The sequence below is a fragment of the Ciona robusta genome, chromosome 4 (assembly GCF_009617815.1).
Source record: "Ciona robusta chromosome 4, ASM961781v2".
Classification (NCBI taxonomy): Eukaryota; Metazoa; Chordata; class Ascidiacea; order Phlebobranchia; family Cionidae; genus Ciona; species Ciona robusta.
In genome coordinates this window covers 1,937,198-1,955,367 of record NC_143238.1, presented here as the reverse complement: position 1 = coordinate 1,955,367, position 18,170 = coordinate 1,937,198, and the positions used below count along the sequence as shown (strand labels likewise).

The 18,170-nt window shown below is 34.9% G+C and overlaps 5 protein-coding genes and 2 pseudogenes across 6 annotated transcripts; 3 read left to right on the top strand and 4 right to left on the bottom strand.

The window, feature by feature from the left end:
- Positions 1-156: 156 nt before the first annotated feature.
- Positions 157-4,746, bottom strand: LOC149736490 (kelch-like protein 12). Its single transcript, XM_089876725.1, has 12 exons — positions 4,605-4,746; positions 4,189-4,312; positions 3,935-4,088; positions 3,157-3,365; positions 2,806-2,955; positions 2,528-2,600; positions 2,278-2,372; positions 1,938-2,118; positions 1,477-1,617; positions 1,164-1,310; positions 741-873; positions 157-534 (listed from the first exon to the last, which is right to left on the bottom strand). Exons 1-12 carry the CDS (start codon positions 4,697-4,699, stop codon positions 414-416), a joined length of 1,623 nt encoding a protein of 540 aa, XP_089732851.1. The 5' UTR covers positions 4,700-4,746; the 3' UTR covers positions 157-413.
- Positions 4,743-6,821, bottom strand: LOC149736489 (peroxisomal membrane protein 11A-like). The gene has a single exon (XM_089876756.1). The coding sequence runs from the start codon at positions 5,885-5,887 to the stop codon at positions 5,228-5,230; it is 660 nt and encodes a 219-aa protein (XP_089732882.1). The 5' UTR covers positions 5,888-6,821; the 3' UTR covers positions 4,743-5,227.
- Positions 6,822-6,966: 145 nt separating this feature from the next.
- Positions 6,967-8,773, top strand: LOC149736488 (NF-kappa-B inhibitor alpha-like). The gene has a single exon (XM_089876740.1). It carries the CDS (start codon positions 7,107-7,109, stop codon positions 8,220-8,222), a length of 1,116 nt encoding a protein of 371 aa, XP_089732866.1. The 5' UTR covers positions 6,967-7,106; the 3' UTR covers positions 8,223-8,773.
- An 85-nt stretch (positions 8,774-8,858) lies between these two features.
- Positions 8,859-10,354, top strand: LOC149736487 (1,5-anhydro-D-fructose reductase pseudogene; annotated as a pseudogene). The gene has a single exon (XR_016384910.1). The product of XR_016384910.1 is annotated as a 1,5-anhydro-D-fructose reductase pseudogene (transcript).
- Positions 10,355-10,410: 56 nt separating this feature from the next.
- LOC149736486 (1,5-anhydro-D-fructose reductase pseudogene) lies at positions 10,411-11,409 on the top strand (annotated as a pseudogene).
- Positions 11,340-13,936, bottom strand: LOC149736485 (electron transfer flavoprotein subunit beta-like). Its single transcript, XM_089876752.1, has 7 exons — positions 13,729-13,936; positions 13,480-13,574; positions 13,247-13,310; positions 12,934-13,026; positions 12,677-12,805; positions 12,038-12,196; positions 11,340-11,628 (listed from the first exon to the last, which is right to left on the bottom strand). Exons 1-7 carry the CDS (start codon positions 13,777-13,779, stop codon positions 11,458-11,460), a joined length of 762 nt encoding a protein of 253 aa, XP_089732878.1. The 5' UTR covers positions 13,780-13,936; the 3' UTR covers positions 11,340-11,457.
- A 434-nt stretch (positions 13,937-14,370) lies between these two features.
- On the bottom strand, positions 14,371-17,437 carry LOC149736484 (receptor-interacting serine/threonine-protein kinase 1-like). Its single transcript, XM_089876728.1, has 3 exons — positions 17,147-17,437; positions 16,081-17,006; positions 14,371-15,578 (listed from the first exon to the last, which is right to left on the bottom strand). Exons 1-3 carry the CDS (start codon positions 17,170-17,172, stop codon positions 14,980-14,982), a joined length of 1,551 nt encoding a protein of 516 aa, XP_089732854.1. The 5' UTR covers positions 17,173-17,437; the 3' UTR covers positions 14,371-14,979.
- Between the last annotated feature and the right edge of the window lie 733 nt (positions 17,438-18,170).

The following is an 18,170-nucleotide window of genomic DNA, read 5'->3' as shown; positions in this document are numbered from 1 at the left end:
GTCAGAAAGTTGAATTCTGTTCTATATATGGTGATTAGTGAACACTGGTTTAGAGCAATGTCTTTTCAGTATCTCAAAAATGATGCAAGTGCCTAATTACTGAGCAATGGTAGGGCCTACTGGGCAGAACTTGCAATAACAGGAAAACCACTTAAATAGTATGAATCAGACTTTTATTTAAAAGAAAACATGACAGAATAATTTACAAAGGAAAAAAAAGAAAATTAGGGGAATAGAATTGGCAGTCTGTTGTAAGGGAGCATGAAGAAAACAGAAAGTGTGGTGACAAAATAACTTAATAAACAAAACTAAGTAATCTGTAGAAAATGTGCCGATGAGTTAACATATCCAAAATGATTTTCAGCATCAAGTTTTAGAATGTAATGATGAATAACAGTTTTCAAGCATTTAGTTTAACCCAAAGCAAGCACAACAGAACAAGCTTTAGCAGATGGCATGGTGCATGATACTTTCCATGCATCTTTAGCAGAATCGTACATCTCCACTGTAGATGCTGATTGCTCTGACCCCATACTACATAAAGGGTTAAGTACAGTTTAGTTTCTTACCATAATACAGTAAAACTGTTCTGTATGCTCTACAATTGGCATATACAAACTATAAATGTGAGTGGTTCAGATTAGTAAATATTAGTTTATTCTTGAAGTATAACTGTTCTATTTACACCATTTTTGTTATTCTATCCATATAATAGCATTTCCAATGTACCCCCAACTTACCCTCCTACAATGTAAATGTTGCCATCCAAGTTACAAGCTGCACCATATGCACGAGGATGGACCATACTTGCCAGCTCAAGCCACTTATTATTTCTGGGATCAAAACGTTCCACCGTTCTTAATCTCAAGCCACCTATAAGCCAGGAAAGTAAAATCACAAATATAATGTTTTTAATCACCCACAAAGTAACATATATGGTAACTCGTAAGCTGGCATGAGGTGTATCAACACCTGTGTTACCTATAACAACTGTCATTTTCCGGCCACACGAGAATAAGTAAGTTACATTCATTCATGTTTTTTTAACACAAAGAAACACCTTTCCTTTTCTGTTTTTTTTTAGTAGCAATTACATGCAATGTAAAAATCTTTTTGAAAACAACCAAAAAAATAAAATACTCTTGAATTTGTATGCATTCTACCTAGTGTGAAGATGCCATCTTGACAGACAGCACTGGCCATTCCATCCCTTGTACTGTGCATATCAGCAACCAGGGTCCATTTGTTTTCTCTTGGATCAAATCGTTCAGTTGATACGAGACCAACCCCACCAACACTATATAGTAATCCTTGTAGTGGAAAAAATTTAGTTGAAATTTTTTTTTATATATTTTTTATTGATATTTTATTTAAAAACTTTACTTAACCATCCAGGAAAAAATTTAGTTGTAAATTTTTTTAAAATATTTTTTATGTTTTTTTATATTGATATTTTATTTGACAACTTTAACTTACCATCAACACAGTGCATAGCATGACCGGAACGATGGAAGTTCATGTTTGGCAGCATACCCCATGTGTCGTTTTTAATGGAATACAACTCTACAGACTTTAGTTTTCCACCATTGTTATGGCCACCAGAAACGCAAATGTTGCCTGGAAAATTTTTATTTAGTAATGTGATGCCTTGGGCCGAAACTTTTTTTACACCTTAACTAGCTTGGGATTAGTAACGACAATGCGTAATAAAGTGTTTTTAACTTCACACAAAGTATGTATAACCATTTCAGCAGTGCTAAGCTGATACATTTTAGAGGTAAAACGGTAACATTAAATAGATAGAAAAAAAACTTTTTTTTAATTTTTCCATTTGTTCAAATACCCTTGATGGTCAAAGCTTAAAAATGCTCAATCATGGTGATGTTTAAAGGTCGACTCAAGTTACAAGTTAATAATTAACTTTAAGATGGCCTTACCATCTGTAACCACAGAGGCTGCAAATTGTCGGTTCTTGTTCATAGGAGACAAACTTTGCCAACCTAGATTTAGGTTTTTCAAGCTGAGACATTCAACAGAGTTGGACCACGCAGCGCCTAAGGCATAAACTTTTTTGTCAAAGAATGCGCCACATGCTCCTATGCGCTCCTTTCTCGTTTCCTAAGCAATTAAAAGGTCAGTTCTAATGTGGCAAAAACACTGGGGTGCATAACACAACAACATGATATATGTATTTGACATTTTACAATATAAACCATATTACACTTAATGAAAAAATACTAGTTTATATTGCTAATCGATGGATAAATTCATACATACCGGCAGGTCGCTCCAAACTTGTGTTTGTACATTATATGTCTGAACACCTTTGGTTTTGGTTTTATTACCAAACACAATGAACTCAGTAGGAGTTTCTGTTATAAAAGTAAAAACAAAAGTAAAATATTTGTCTTTGTATCGCAATATGAGTATATAACACATATATGTATGTGTTATAATTTCCTGAGTTACCCCATTTAACACAATTATAAAAAAATGATAAAAACAACATATTTGTAACTTCACATACTTTGTTGCATTGATCTCCCGGAGTATTGCTGCACTATCTTCACTAAACATGACTGAGATGTCTTTACCAGATCCTGAAAAAAATGTGGAATCTGAGCGATTGCATTAGCTTCATTTCAAACACAGAAAGTAATGAACACAAACTTCTAATACATATAGAATGCAATCTGGATCCTTTAATGTAAAAAACAGCTTAACAAAAACTCATGGTTTAAGCTATTGAGTCATGTCATATACAGTCAATTTTTGCAGTATGTTAAAAGTTATTTAAAATCTTACCTCTGCTACTAGGGTGTTGAGAAAAGAAGTGGACAATTTTTTTAGGTTAACAAGGTCAAACAGTTGTTGAAAATATTGTTGCCTTGCCTCAGTGTTATGTTTTACCCAGTTCAAAACTGCTGTCAATATAAAGCCCTCATTGGAAGACACCTGTGTCAAAACACGCAATAAAGAATTAGCAGTTATAAAGGAATGAATGTAACTTAATTTATCCTCGTGTGCCCTGAAAACAGTCGTTCGACAGTCGACACCGGTGTTATGTTTCATACACTTCATGCCTGCTAACAATTACCATGTATGTTACTTTGTGGGTGATTACTATAATAATTATAGTAAATTATGAAATCATACCCTCAGTTTTAATATAGCAGTCACATCATTGACATTGAGCTGTTTAAACTCAGCTTGCTTTGTCACTGCATTGAAATTGACAGCCATAAAATGCTCAGTGGCCTCCACAAGTTCGTTAGAGTTATGTGTAAGTCCCAACTGTCTCATGCTGACGCAGTTTGAAACAAGAATGCTATCTTTGAGGAAACGAATGCAGAAATCTCGGACAGCTGAGAAATATTTTGTATTTAAGTTTAACTGCTTTGATTACCAGTGAATGGTTGCTTTTGTGTGAGATCTTGAATTGTTTGCTAGTTCCTGGATTCTTACTCATTTATTTGTTTGTATTCACATGTAACTGTTTTGAATATAGTGAACAGTTGCCTTTGTCGTTCAGACACTGAACAATTTGCTATTTCCTCATTCCTTTTAGTCGAAAACAGTGCACCACATGAAATAATTAACACATGAGGTTTCATAGTCATAGACAAAAAGTTAGACAGTGTACTTAAAATAGAATCCACATATTTATATTTATGACTAAGAACATTTGTTTAGATTTTGATAAATATATTGGTGTTAATTATATTTCGGATGTGTCTAAAATAAAACTTTGCATTTATACAGGATATAAAAAAACTAATTAATCCCAGAATAAAATTTACACTATGTGTGTATCATTTTACCAATAAAAAGTAAATAAATATATGTATAACTTTTTAGTTTCAATGATATTTTAACTTATATCACCAGCATTATGAGTCTTACTACTTATGTTTACCACTTTACCAGTACCTACGTGTTATGCTTAGATAATCTGATGCCACAAAAACATCATACACATTCTCTCTGGATATTTGAATGCGCCCTGTGTATACAAAATCTATTATAGCTTGCAGGGTCGCACCAGTGATTCCAAAAGTTGCAATATCAGTCTCATACTTTTCACGCACCTGAAAAAACAACCTTAGCATTTAGAAGTGTGACTTATTATTAAAGTTGCTATGACACTGTGTGAGTAATGTAATTTGTTCATTATTTAGGCCTGCTTACTTCTAAAGCAAACATCTTTTTGTAGTAGTTTGAAAATGATCCCAAAACTGACTTATGAGCAGGAATCTCCATTTTACCGACACAGAATCGAACATCACAGAGTTCCTGGCCACCAACTCTGTCCCTGAATACAATACAGCATATAAGGTTTTAATATATTAGGAGCATTGTCACTTAACTATTGGACAACAATAATTAAAGATTGAAAACAAATTATTTAAAATAAATGTTTATATAGTAATAACAATCCTCAAAAAATGAAATTCTATTTGAAGAGAACGAAATTTTTTTCTATATTTACCCTGGCAATCTGGCATTAAAGAATGTACCATAAGTACAGACATTACTGATAGCTTACACAACACAATTTACAATTAGGGAAGCAATTACAATTGAAGTTTAATCAATTGACTAACTTGTTTAATTCTTGTAGCAAGAACTCAGCATGGTTACTTTCAAACAGAACTTCATCTGTTTCAATGTCTATCTCTGTTGGTAACTCCATGGCCATTTATAAACAAGAGTGATACAATTACACTGAACTAACTTACATGTTATCTAAAATTAAAATTGATATAATAAATCATGCAATATTAAGTATTACCTACAAATGTGCATTAGTGTTTATTGTAAAGCAAATTACAACAAAGAAATGTGAAATGTGAATAATTAACATAATGTGTAGTCACCATTGAATAGACATCTTGTTATTATTCAAAGTATAATTTTAGACAAAATTTTCGCCATTTAATATAAATTGTTCTATTTTAAACACAATACAACAACTTCACTATAATAATTATAATCATTCGTAAATAGTTAATACAATCTCGTATACATAGAATTTACTAAAACATAGAAACATTAATTATTGCATGTATTTTGCTAGTGTTGCTATCGTAATAAGTTAGTGGAAATAGCACTTAAGCAATAATTAAGTTGCATAGCTTGCAAGTGAAAATATAATGATTCCAAATATATATATATATTTATAATTATGTCAATTAATGGTAGAGAAACTGCTAACATTGTGGGGAATTCAGGGCTTGGGTTTGTATTTAGGATTAGCGAACTGATAAGCACCCAAAATAGATGATACCAGACCCAAAACTCCAACCAGTCCATTATGTTTGGGAAAAAATCCAAGTTTGGAAGCAGGAATGGGATAATCACATATATTGCGCAAAAGGTCGACAGTAGCAGCTGGGTCAGCATAACACAATCTTGCAAGAAAAGAAGACCTTTTCCCTTCACGCTTTGATCGTTCCATACCAACATAAATTGCATAAAGATCTCGTACAAGGGTGATGATAATGGAAGCAAGGTAATAACGAGAGGCGGACAAATCCCATTTCTTATCCACTTTCACCACTCCTACCCTTCCCAGCCATAAGTAGTGATCAATTGCAAGAAACAGAGCTCTATTTAAATGGGCAATTGTCAGTGTAGTCCTAAGTACAGGATCAGCAAGATGTACAGTCTTCTGTGCATTGCGTAAACTCTCTAAAGAGCGACCAAGACGAAAAAACTTTCTCGTTGTACTGGAATGAGATTCCACCTTTGCGAGTTTAGCTACAACATCCTTGTAACCACTGGAATTTTGAAGGCTCCAGCCGATAACTTTACAAGCATATTGAGTGACTCTGTACAGTTTGTCCCTGCCAGTGGTTTTACTTGTGTATTCGATAAAGAAATCCATTTAAAACAAGTCTATTTCGCTTTAGTACAACCAATACGCGATACCTTTACTTAAAAGTCTAAAATGTATTTTTTTAATTGAAAAGTGTGTGTGGAAGAAAAATATTTATAAACACATCAATGGTTCGGATTTTAAACATGTGAAACCAAAACCAAAAACCTATCACATATACCTATTTCAATTTCTTGCCTCACATCTGTACTTTCCCGTATGAACAAACTATATATGGAAAATTACTACCAAAATGTGATTATTATTACTGTATTACTCCCGTTCATACTACTGTGTTCTTGCTCTGGATAAAACCTTATTGTGAAATGGGGAATCCCCAATATGAAGAATTGAGTGTTGTGTACAGAAAGATTGCAAGTCTCCTCATAATATTTTTAGGAATCGCACAGAATAATTCTGTTTAACTTAAGGGGTTTTCTAATCTCGTTTACATGAAACTTTCTGTTTGTGACGCCGCATAGCATTATTGTTGGTGTATTTGCCAAGCAATAAAAACGCATTCCAACCGGCCAATATAATATTAAAACCCCATTACTTTTTGTTTGAACAAGAAAGAATGACCTTTTGCAGTGTTGCAAATATGTGGAAGTGAATGCATTCACTTGTTTCGATTGCGTTGTGCCAGTGTAATGAGTATGTACAAAACCTAGTAGGCAAAAAGATATTTGTAGCGCTATTCACGCTTTGTTTGGATGGTGTGACTAAGAGAATCGTGATTCAAGTCAAATTATCGGAGCTGACCTCGGCACGGAACAAATATAAACCACCACAGACTACGTTTCAATTGGTTTGTATGTACTGGTGGTGAAACGACGTAAAGTCCCGGATGTCTAGCTGACAGTGTTACACGATAACATATTTCACAAACCATTGCGATTTTGAATATTTAGCCAATAGCGTATAAAGATAAGCGCTGTACAGTAATTAATACCAAAGTACCAAGCTGTGTTTTACTTCTAAAGGTTTTTTTGTGAATATTAGTAAAAGATATATCTTTACGTTTGTATGAAAAATTAGTCTTGGCAACACTGCAAATTTCGGTACTTTCCAAAACTCCGCCGTAAGAAAAAAAGCTTATTCAGCTCTTGCCTTTGTCTGTTGGTTTGGGTAATTTCGTTGTTTTTCAAAGCGTTGAGTTAAGAGTTGTAGATTACCATTTTAGTTGATTTGTTATGCTTTTAAACCAGTCATAGTTCATTTCGTCAAAATGTCTAATAAAGCACCAAGCTACAAGTTGGAAAAACAAAATGTTGATTTTGGCGATCGTATTGACTCTGGTTTCGACTCAATTACCTCAAGAGAAGAAGAAAGATTTGACAGCGGACATGTTTCCTACACTTTACCAACCACTACAACACATCTACCGACATCAAAACCAAGCAATGATAAAGAATTAGTGGATAACATAAGACCAATGGCCAAGGAGATGTACGCAACAGAGGAGTATGTGGATTCAGGATTTGGAAGTGCGAGTATGACAGACGAAGAACGAGAAAAGTTTATCATGACCTTACGAAACCCGGAGCAAAAACCTAAAGATGTCCTGGATGAAATGAGTGACAGCTTGCATTGCTTTTTACCTGATGAAGATGGAGATACATTCCTACAAATGGCGATTATTCATGAGAAAATAGATCTTGCTTTTGATGTCATTCAATCCTGTACCAGACCTGCTCTTCTTAATGTGGAAAACAGCAACATGCAGACGGCACTGCACTTGGCAGTGCTAACAGACCAACCAGAAATCACAAGATGCCTTGTTGCTTATGGTGCAAATGTCAGTTGTGTTGACAAAAAGGGAAACACTCCACTACACATTGCTTCAGAAATGGGTTTCCCACTACAAGTAGAAATGTTGACAACTCCTCTGGACCCACTGGAAGACCCTGGATTACAAACCAATAGCATTCCAGAGAATGTTGACGTTCTTAACTATTCTGGATTAGCTGCAATACACCTGGCAGCAAGGAACAACAGAGAAAGTGTCATTAGAAAACTAGTGAAAATTCCAGGATGCAACATCAACATTGAAGACTCAAAGTCCGGAAGAACAGCGCTCCACCACGCCATCGAGTGTCGAAGCAAGGATGCTATGAAGATTCTTCTGAAACGAGGAATACAAGTGAATGCTCTCAGCTTCGATGATTGCTCTGCTCTACACATGGCTGTTTCAAAAGGAATGAGGTCTGAGGTTAACACCCTGATTCACCACAAAGCAGACATGCATTTGGTTACAAGAGACGACAATGACGTGTTTGATCTGGCAGGACGAAACCACCAAATGTTGCGGCAGCTTTATACACACCAAAAACTAAAGCACTAAAAACTGTGCATACAACTGTCTACAGAGGGTAAAAAAATGTACTTGTATATAACTCATCTTTTTTCTCTTTAAATATGTTCATTTCTTTCTTGGTTTTAATTTGGCCATTCCAAAAGTGAAGCATAAAAATTGTGGCCAGATACACAGCAAGAACTGTTATCTAAGTTCATCTAACCATGCTTTCTAACAACTAAATCTTGTTTTAATATTGCTGCGTTTGTATTGTTTGCATGTAAAAAATGCAGGCCAGTTTTTCTACCTTTTGCTTTGTTGTTTCACTAGTATGGATAAGAGCTAAATTATTGTTAAAACATTGCTTATACATAGATTTTATTGCTCTTACTCATGATACAAAAAGTACAAGACCTTGAACAATCTGTAGTAGGGCATTGGATGTACCATTTATTAGACTCTGAAGTTCCATTGTGAAATACATTTGCAGTTTATTCAAATATTTGCTTTACATTTTACAGTTAACTATATGAAATGTGAATTTACTTAACTTTTAACTTAAATATTTCGTGGTTAAATAAAATTTATGCTGAAAACTTCTTCTTTGTACATTAATTGTGTATCTTCGCATTTCAGAAAAGAAGTGTAACATTCAGGTGAAAATTGCAGTTTTAAGTTGGTATAATGTCGAACTTAATAAGAACAGTTGTGTTTAATAATGGGGTGAAGTGTCCTATGTTTGGACTTGGGACATGGAGGGCAAATGGCAAGGAAGCTTACAGCTGTGTAAAGGAAGCCATAGCAATGGGATATCGGCACATAGACACAGCATATTACTACACGAATGAGGAGGAGGTTGGAAAAGGTATTGCCGATGCTATGAGTGAATATGAAATACCAAGAGAAGAGATGTTTGTTGTGACAAAATTGGCCAATACTTGTAATAGGCCAAGCTTGGTGTTGCCTGCCATGAAAGAAAGTCTCAAGAAACTGAATTTGGACTATGTTGATTTATACCTAGTACATAGCCCTGTGTGCATAAGCCCAATCGGAGAGGTGGTATCATTGGATTCGAAAGTTGATGAAAATGGGGATCCTGTTTTTGATGATATTGATCCAAGTGTGACATGGAAGGAAATGGAAAAATGTGTCGATTTAGGTTTGGCAAAATCAATTGGCGTATCCAACTTTAACAGTGAGCAAGTTCAATCTGTACTGAATACTTGCCGCATAAAACCAATCACCAACCAAGTGGAGAGCCATATTATGTTGCAGCAAAATAAACTGAGAAAAATGTGTCAGCAGAACGACATAAAACTCACTGTATTTCGCAGCTTAGGCGGTCAAGTCAAACTATCCGAGCATCCAGATATGTTTAATAATCCTACTGTAATGAAGATTGCTAAAAAGCATGATCGCTCCGTTTCTCAAATTCTGTTAAGGTGGCACATTGAGAAGGGTCACATATTGCTGGTAAAATCAAGCAATCCTGAGCATTTAAGGTCAAACATAAATATTTTTGAATTTTCACTGACAGAAGAAGATATGGATGAGTTGTCAAAATTAGATTCTGGTTTTCGTTTTTGCCCTTTTAATGCAAATAAGCCTAGCAAACAATATCCATTTCATATAGAATTTTAGTCCCAAACTTTTTCCTGGTTGGTTTTGGGTAATAAGGTTATTACTTTGAGAGTATGAGGTGTAGCATCTAGCGTGGCACTTAATTCCTAACTGTATCAAAATATCATCACATTAACATGTAACTCAAAATTAATTATTTATCTAGTTGTCAAATGCATATAACCGATGGCATAAAACAATAAGCGAACATTTAGATTAATCATCTTTACTTGAAAAACACACACCAGTGCAATTGTTGAGTTTTGCTGCAGTGAATGTTTTAAACATATTATGCCTACTTTAAAAAACAAGATTCTCAGATTCCATTAGTCGATGTCAATATTAAAATAAATTTGATGAGGTGAATTCTATACCTAAAGCGCTAATTTTTTTCTGATTACATTTTTAGACTGTATAGAATTTTTCTGGGTTTCTTTTTATTCAAAAGTTGATCAGCCAACTCAGACCTGATTACCAGGTTTCCTGGTGTGCCTCACTCATATAGAATATCAACAATTTTCATTTTTATTGTACATATTCTTATCATGGTGGATGCTTAGCTTATTGCAAGGTCATTTCTTTACTGCATTGCACTGTCTGCTGAATTTCTTATAAAATGGCAAACCTGGTCAAGTCAGTTGTGCTTAACAATGGAATTACATGTCCACTGCTGGGACTTGGTACATGGAGATTAGAAAAAAAAGCCATGAAGCAAGCAATAAAACTTGGGTACAGGCACATTGATACAGCCATGCTTTATGGAAGTGAAGCAGATTTAGGAAAAAGTATTGCAGAATCAATAAGGGAAGGCATAGTGAGAAGAAAAGATCTGTTTATTGTGACTAAGTTACCCACCACCTGCAATAAGCCAAGTTTAGTACTGCCCGCTGTGAAGCAAAGTCTAAAAAATCTAAATTTGGATTTTGTTGATTTGTACTTGGTGCATACCCCAGTATCACGTGCACCGGTGAAGGAGATGGTGACAATTGAAGGAAAACTGGACCATAATGGAGAAGCCGTGTTCAATGATATTGATCCAAGTGTAACATGGAAGGAAATGGAAAAGTGTGTAGACTTGGGTTTTGCAAAATCAATTGGGATTTCCAATTACAACAGTGAGCAAGTTAAATCGCTTATGACAAGCTGCAGAATAAAACCAGTAACCAACCAAGTTGAAAGCCACGTTCTGTTGCAGCAAAATAAGTTGAGGAATCTTTGTAATCAGTATGGCATACCTTTGACTGCTTACACCGTTCTAGGAGGGCAGCCAAGGGACAAAACTGGTCCTGCTCCTAATTTATTAGAAAACCCAACAGTAAAGACAGTTGCTGAGAAACATGGCAAACTTCCCGCACAAGTATTGGTAAGATGGCATTTGGAAAAGGGTCATATAGTCTTGGCCAAAGCAGCAACAGAACAACATATGAAATCAAACCTTGAAATTTTTGAATTCACCCTCACAGAAGAGGACATGACTGAACTTTCTGTATTAGATTCTAGCTTTCGTTATTGGACCTATGACTTAGCCAAACAAAGCAAGCAATACCCTTTTCACATTGAATTTTAATTCAATTATAAAGGAACAAATTACCAGCAAATTGCATAACACTCAAAATATATTTGTATACCTAAGGTAAACGGGGGGGAAAAAGAGATAATGAAATTAAACTAGGCCAGCCTCTTTCAGTTTTCCAACAAGTTCTTCTGTGTTTTCAACTTTGATTCCTGCTTGTCTTTGAGGTGGATCTGCTACCTCCAGAATTTCGATAGATGATGCCAAGTCAACTCCAAGGTCTTTTGCTGTCAGTTTTGCAACCTTCTTTTTCTTTGCTTTCTGCATATATAAAGAAATAGTAAAAATGAAATATTTAGTTGTAGTTGTACAAATACGAATACATTAGCGTTTAGATTCTTGCAAGTTCCAACAAATTGGGTGTATCAATGATGCTTTTTGTTTTTATCCAATAAGTTTTTTACTGTTTTATCCATACAGAATGTCATAAAAACTGTCATTTTTTCTGTTAACTCTAATCCTTTGTCTTTTAAAGTTTCATTTTGAATGTTTACTTTTATTTTTAAATTGCATATTTTTAAATTGCACTTACATATTTGCGATACTATACTATTTTTATACTTGCATGACAAGTGCCATAACATTCCCACAATAAAAACAATTTTACATATCATTACTTCAGTGCTTACTGTTAACTAGCAAAACAAGAAACCTAATATGTAACACCTACCATAATGTTGGGTAAAGTTGCATATCGTGGTTCATTCAGTCTTAGGTCAGCTGACACAACCGCAGGCATCTTCAGATCAATAGTTTCCAAACCTCCATCTACTTCACGAACCACTGTTAGTTTTTCACCCTCCAGCTTTAACTCGGATGCGAAAGTGCCCTGTGAAATCACATTTAATAAGACTGCTTTTTTTCACTCTGTTTGTAGTTGAAAGTGAATGAGTAGTTGAAAAGTAGTTGAAAGTGAAAACTTTTTTATCCTCTGGTGGCATGGCAACAACAGTCGATATAACATGGGTGTTTCATACACCTTGAGCTGGCTTATAATTTGATTTTTTGGGGGGTAAGCCCAATAACACGCATTGATCCTCATATCCTCTATCTGAAGCAAGCACTCTATCCATGAGCGTCGCCAAGTGGGGGCCTGAGGGCCCATGCAGGGCGGGAGAGTTTTCGTTGGCAATAATAATATTAAACGTCTCATTTACATGTTGTGGTGTCAACATGTTAAGCCTTGCTGGTGCATGGTTAGTAAATAAATATTTATGCCTAGTAAACAGTTAAACACTATTTAGAAAAAGACTTCTTAACATACATATTGTGTTACTTGTTAATCATGTTTACATGTTATTACACTTACTTGGGCCCAATCCAGAACAGCTGCAGTCATTTGAGCAGTCTGATTGTTATCACCGTCGATTGCTTGCTTTCCAAGGATAATAAGATTGGCTTTCTCTTGCTCAGCAAGTTTTGCAAATATCTTGGAAATCTGTCAAAAATTGAATAATTACAAGACTTTAAAATAATACGGACAAACAGAGCTCTAGCATTAAATATTGACAATTGGAAAAATGATCTTATTGAATAATTTTTTACAGTGTTGCAATTTATACTGACCTGCAATGGTCCTGTCTTAACATAATCATCCGCTGGAATTTCCACATGGATTCCACGGTCAGCACCCATTGCTAAGGCAGTACGCAAAGTCTCCTATAGTGGTAAATCAAGAGGAAAGCTTTTAGGTTATTAAGTATTATCTATAAAATATTTGAAAATTGACAAATAAATACTACTGTGTGAAATTTAGTTAATAGCAATTACCACAGAATTTTTAAATACACGAACAAAAGGCATCTTAGATGCAATTGTAACCTGCACTGCCACAAGCTTTGCAGAGTAGCTTAAATAAAGGATTTTTAAATAAATTTACTTGACTTTGCGTTGGACCACAAGTGACAGCAATAACTTCAGTTGCAAACTTCTTTTCCTTTAATCTGCAAGTAATGCATAAAGTATATTTTGAGTTTTACATTGATTACTGGTTATGTACATTTACAGCTACAGCCTACATTCATACAGTGACGCAGACATGTCTCTTAATAATAAATTCAAACACATTTTACCAGATGTAGTCACATAACTAAATTCAGTAATTTTAACAACCTTATAGCTTCTTCAACAGCAATTTCATCAAATGGATTCATGGAATGCTTCACCCCTTCAGTAACAACCCCAGATTTATCTGGTTTCACTCTAATCTGAAAAAAAAACAGAAGTACCTAAGTTTGTGTAAATTAAAGGTTATGTCTAGATTATAATCTAATATAGGCCTAATGACTGGTAAATTAATATAGCTTACACAAATAATATTAATAATAAGCTTACATAATTTTTGAGTATTAATAAACTTACCTTCACTGCATAATCGATGACACGTTTCACGCCGACAAGTACTCTGGCCATTGTGTTAATTAAATGAAAATAGAAAGAAACTGTCAAATGCCTTAACACTGTCACATTTATGATCAATAAATAAGACTTGCAAAAACATAGTTTTTACGCAGTAAAATAGCATTAACCATTAATGTTAGTTTATTACACATGTACTGCAATCTCGAATATCTTTGGGAACTGGAACGTGGCTTCACTGACTTTATCTACTGGTACTAATATGACCTGTACGTACAGCGGTACGGCGTACGCTACACACGTACACAGCACACACAATGCGACTGAACGTGAGAAAAAGGCGGTGGAAGAAAATATTTATTCCGCGCATGTACAACACGTGTTTTTTTTGTTGCGCAAAAATAAAACTTTTTAAAGTGGTATTTTCGCAAACTTTCATTGCTTATTTTCGAGTTGTACTAAAATTTCAGTCACGAAAAAGAGGGAATGACACCGAATCTTGAAAACAAACAGTCAATTCACCAGAGCTATCGGTAACGCTTTCTATTTTACCATTACCTGAAACGTCTTGTAATGTTTACTACTTTCTACTTTGCTTAATCTGTGTAAGTGTAGTGTAGGCATGCGAAATTGACTTTGCTATTATTTCTTTATTTATTTATTGAAATACTACTGACAGATAATTTAAAAATCAAAATATACATGAAGAATATTAGCTAACATGATAAATATCAAATTCAGACATTAATACTTTATCACACAGTTTTAAACTATCACACAAGAGATATGCACAAAGCATATACAAAATATACAAGCAAATGTGTGATTGAAAGAATATGCAAAACAAGTTTACATTAGATTATAACGATTTAGATACATTTAATGAAACAACAAAACCTGATAAGTGTTCCATTGTTTTAAAAAAATGTTTTATAATTTCGAGATAATCTCAATCAGTAGTTTTGAATTAAGTGTCAGATTGATATTGCAATGGAAATCAGCAACCAACAAACCAAATCACGTAAAATTATATAAAAAGCATAACAAATACACATTCAAATTTATGAACAAAAAGTTAAAGGAACACAATTTTTGATTAAAATTAAAGGCTAATGTACTGAATACATTCAATGAAATAATTTTATGCTAACAGTTGTTATATTGTTAAAACAAAATTGTTTATACTTCTGAATCAATCCAACTCGGTACTTTAAAAGTAATAGAATAAAATTGAAATTAAAACCAGAAAAGTGTTTACTGAGGAAATAGTTTACGAAGCATTCTTTGGCTCTCTGATTTTAGCTCAGCTTTCCCAAGCTTCTCGAAACATGTTGCTAAGACATTAAAGCAATTGGCCTTTTCCAAACATTCGATGTTGGAATATGAGCCACTGGATTTCAGATTTTCATAGATAGACTCTGCAATTGGAAAGAACACACATGCATTCGATTTACTGTGACACTCTGTGATGGCTTGTTTCATTAACTCTGCGGTCTTTAAAAGCTGCTCCCCCTTTTTCTTTGGGTCCAATATAGAAGAGCATATGGTGAAGGTACACTTAGTTAGACCAGCAAGCTTGGTTCTGTCAAAATTTTTTTGTAGTAGAAGTGTGTACAATTCATTGAGACCTTTTGCTGTACTCAATCCATCAGCATTTGTTGCAGCATCATAGTAACCACCTTGTTCCAAACTACAAATCAGAGCATCCAACTCACCATCCTCCAAGTGACCAGTTTGTTGCAAGTTTCTTTTTACTTGTTCAATTAAAGCGACCTCAGCAGTTTCATCCTGAATCTGACTTAGTATTCTAATCAATTCATTTCTGTCTCTACTGTGCAAAGCCTGTTGTGCTTCTGAAAGTATATCATTCGTTAGCTTTCACAACAAAAATCATAATACGTTAATTATATAAGAGTTTTAGCAGAGCCGCCAAATTTATTGTTTGACTTTCATGATCTTAACCATTTTTACCGCATACAAGAACATTTAGCATTTTAACAAGATCAGAACCATGTAAGGACATTTTTCAAAATACCAAGACCAATGTCAATTTGTAGTAAAAGTTTTTAAATATTGATGAAATATCCTTTTAAAATTAAGGTGTATGGTACACAATTTACAATTGCATAGATTGCAGTAGCACCCTGCATCCAATGGTTGGCGGCTCAGAGTTAGTTGTTAGTACAAACTTATAATAAAATAATAAGCCTATTAAATGAAGGTGTTAATTTGCTAAACGCCTGCCATAAAAAAGTGAAAATGGGTGATGGACTAGTGGTTAAGGATTTAACTTGTACACAATTGCTAAAATATTCCTAAAACATACACTAAAAAGTTAGTCTACTGAGTACTGACCCTCCCACATAGATGCTTCTGTTTCTTGTGATGTAGGCCTGGGTGTAACATCTTCAGAAAATGAAGGGTAAATGTGTTGATTTAAACTTTCAAGTGTTACAGTTTGCTCATTTATTGGTAAAGGAGGCCCAGAATGTTTCAGTTGGGCAATTGTATCTGCAACATGCTGTTGAAATGCCTCTTTGTTAAGGGTGTGGTAATGTAGTAGTATTTTTTTCCGTACTGTGCCAATATCTGGCCTCGCATTTGGAGCTAGCTGCCAGCAATCTTTCATAGTGCTTTCCAGAAGGTTCACGATCACCAGCATTTCTTCGGTAGCTGATGACTTTTTTGGTTCAAGTCGTTCTAATGTTGGCTTAACATCACGAATAATATTATGCTCAATAAGTGTTAGGTCATTTGGGGAATTTTCATAGGGATAGTGATCAGTTAAGGTTTCATAAATGATCATGGAGAAGCTGTATACATCAGAAGCCTTGGTTGGCGACATGTTGATGTCTTGCAGTCTCTCTGGTGCTGTGTAAAGCGATGTGTTTTCACGTCTTCCGGAATCTCTTGAAGCTTGTGGATAAGCAGACCGTGTAAAGGTTTTTAAACAGGATCCACCGAAATCACCAAGTTTTGCAGTAAGGTTTTCATCGATTAAGACGTTAAGAGGTTTCAAATCCCCGTGAACCACTTCTTCCTCATTTCGAATGTTGTGCAAGAATGTCAAACCAGCTGCCACATGCAAGTTGATCCTTAGAATCACATCAAAAGGAATTTGGTAGCGTTTACTGAAAGCAAGCTTGAGCATGTTAGTCAAATTGCCCATCTCCATATACTTCATGATCAAGCCGAAATAACCTCTCCACTGAGTTATACCATATACATTGACTATATTCTCATGGTTTGCCAACAGTATTATTCCTGCCTCCTCAGTAAACCTGTATGCAGTAGGTTGTCTAGTTACTTTAATTAACTACTATAAAGTTTATCAATATATTTTTAAGATCGGTATGTGTCTATATTGACTATTACGAAGTTTGTCAACATATTTTCAGTAACACATTGTAGCAAGTCCTACCTTTGACATGCATCTTCCTTTGTCATATTAGGTAATGTGGTTGGCAAGCATTTGACTACACATGGTCCAATATTTTGGTTAAAGCACAACAAAACTTCTCCAAATCCCCCTCGACCAAGAAAATTACGATCGTTGGCAAAGGTCTTGCATGATTTTGGCTCATACCAAGTGGGTAATGGCAGAGAGATCTAGTAATAAGTAAGATATTTGCATATTATGTCTTTGTAGTATTCAGTATCTATATGGATTAATGGTATTTAATTGACATGCATATTGCTTAACTTATTGAATACATATTTTGATTTCAAAAATTGATTACAAAGATTTTAAAGTAACCATTTAAAAATCATACCAAGATTTAAAAAATACCCTAAAGGTACCATCAAAGTTTTCCAAAACGATATGGCTTCTAAAAAAATTGCGTGAAAAAAACCCGCTGGAGTAAAACAAATTCAGCTGTTTCGAAAATGCAGAGAAAATTCATTGTTGATGTGCTCCGATGTAACATAGACATGTAGGGGCGCCCGCGTCTCAACGTCCCTTAGTCAGTTCAGTTCGGTTATTTAGGCGGGGTGGGCCAGTTAAACACCTTGTTGCGAGTCGCGGCTGTCCTACGCGCTGTATCCTACTCTCGGAATGTGCGCTGTATTTGGGAGAAATTTCTTGCTTCTGCCTTCTGGTACTGACGTTGTCTTGTTGAGTATGACTCGGTTATTTGAACATCAATTTGTATTGAGGCGTTATAAACTTTTCAACAGTAAACAAGTACCAAAAGCAACTCCTCTCGGATGACGAGGCAGCGACAGTCGTTATAACACGGTTGTTCTGTTTCATACATCTCGTGTCCGCTTACGAGTTATCACGTATATTACTTTGTGGGTGATTGTTTTTTGGGTGATTTTTTTCTTATGTCTGGCGGATAATTTAGACAACCCATTAGTGACCACTTTGTTGGAGCAATTGCCATTAAGTATCTTGCCCAAGGTCACATACGCCTACAATATGGTAGCAGCGATGAGCCTTA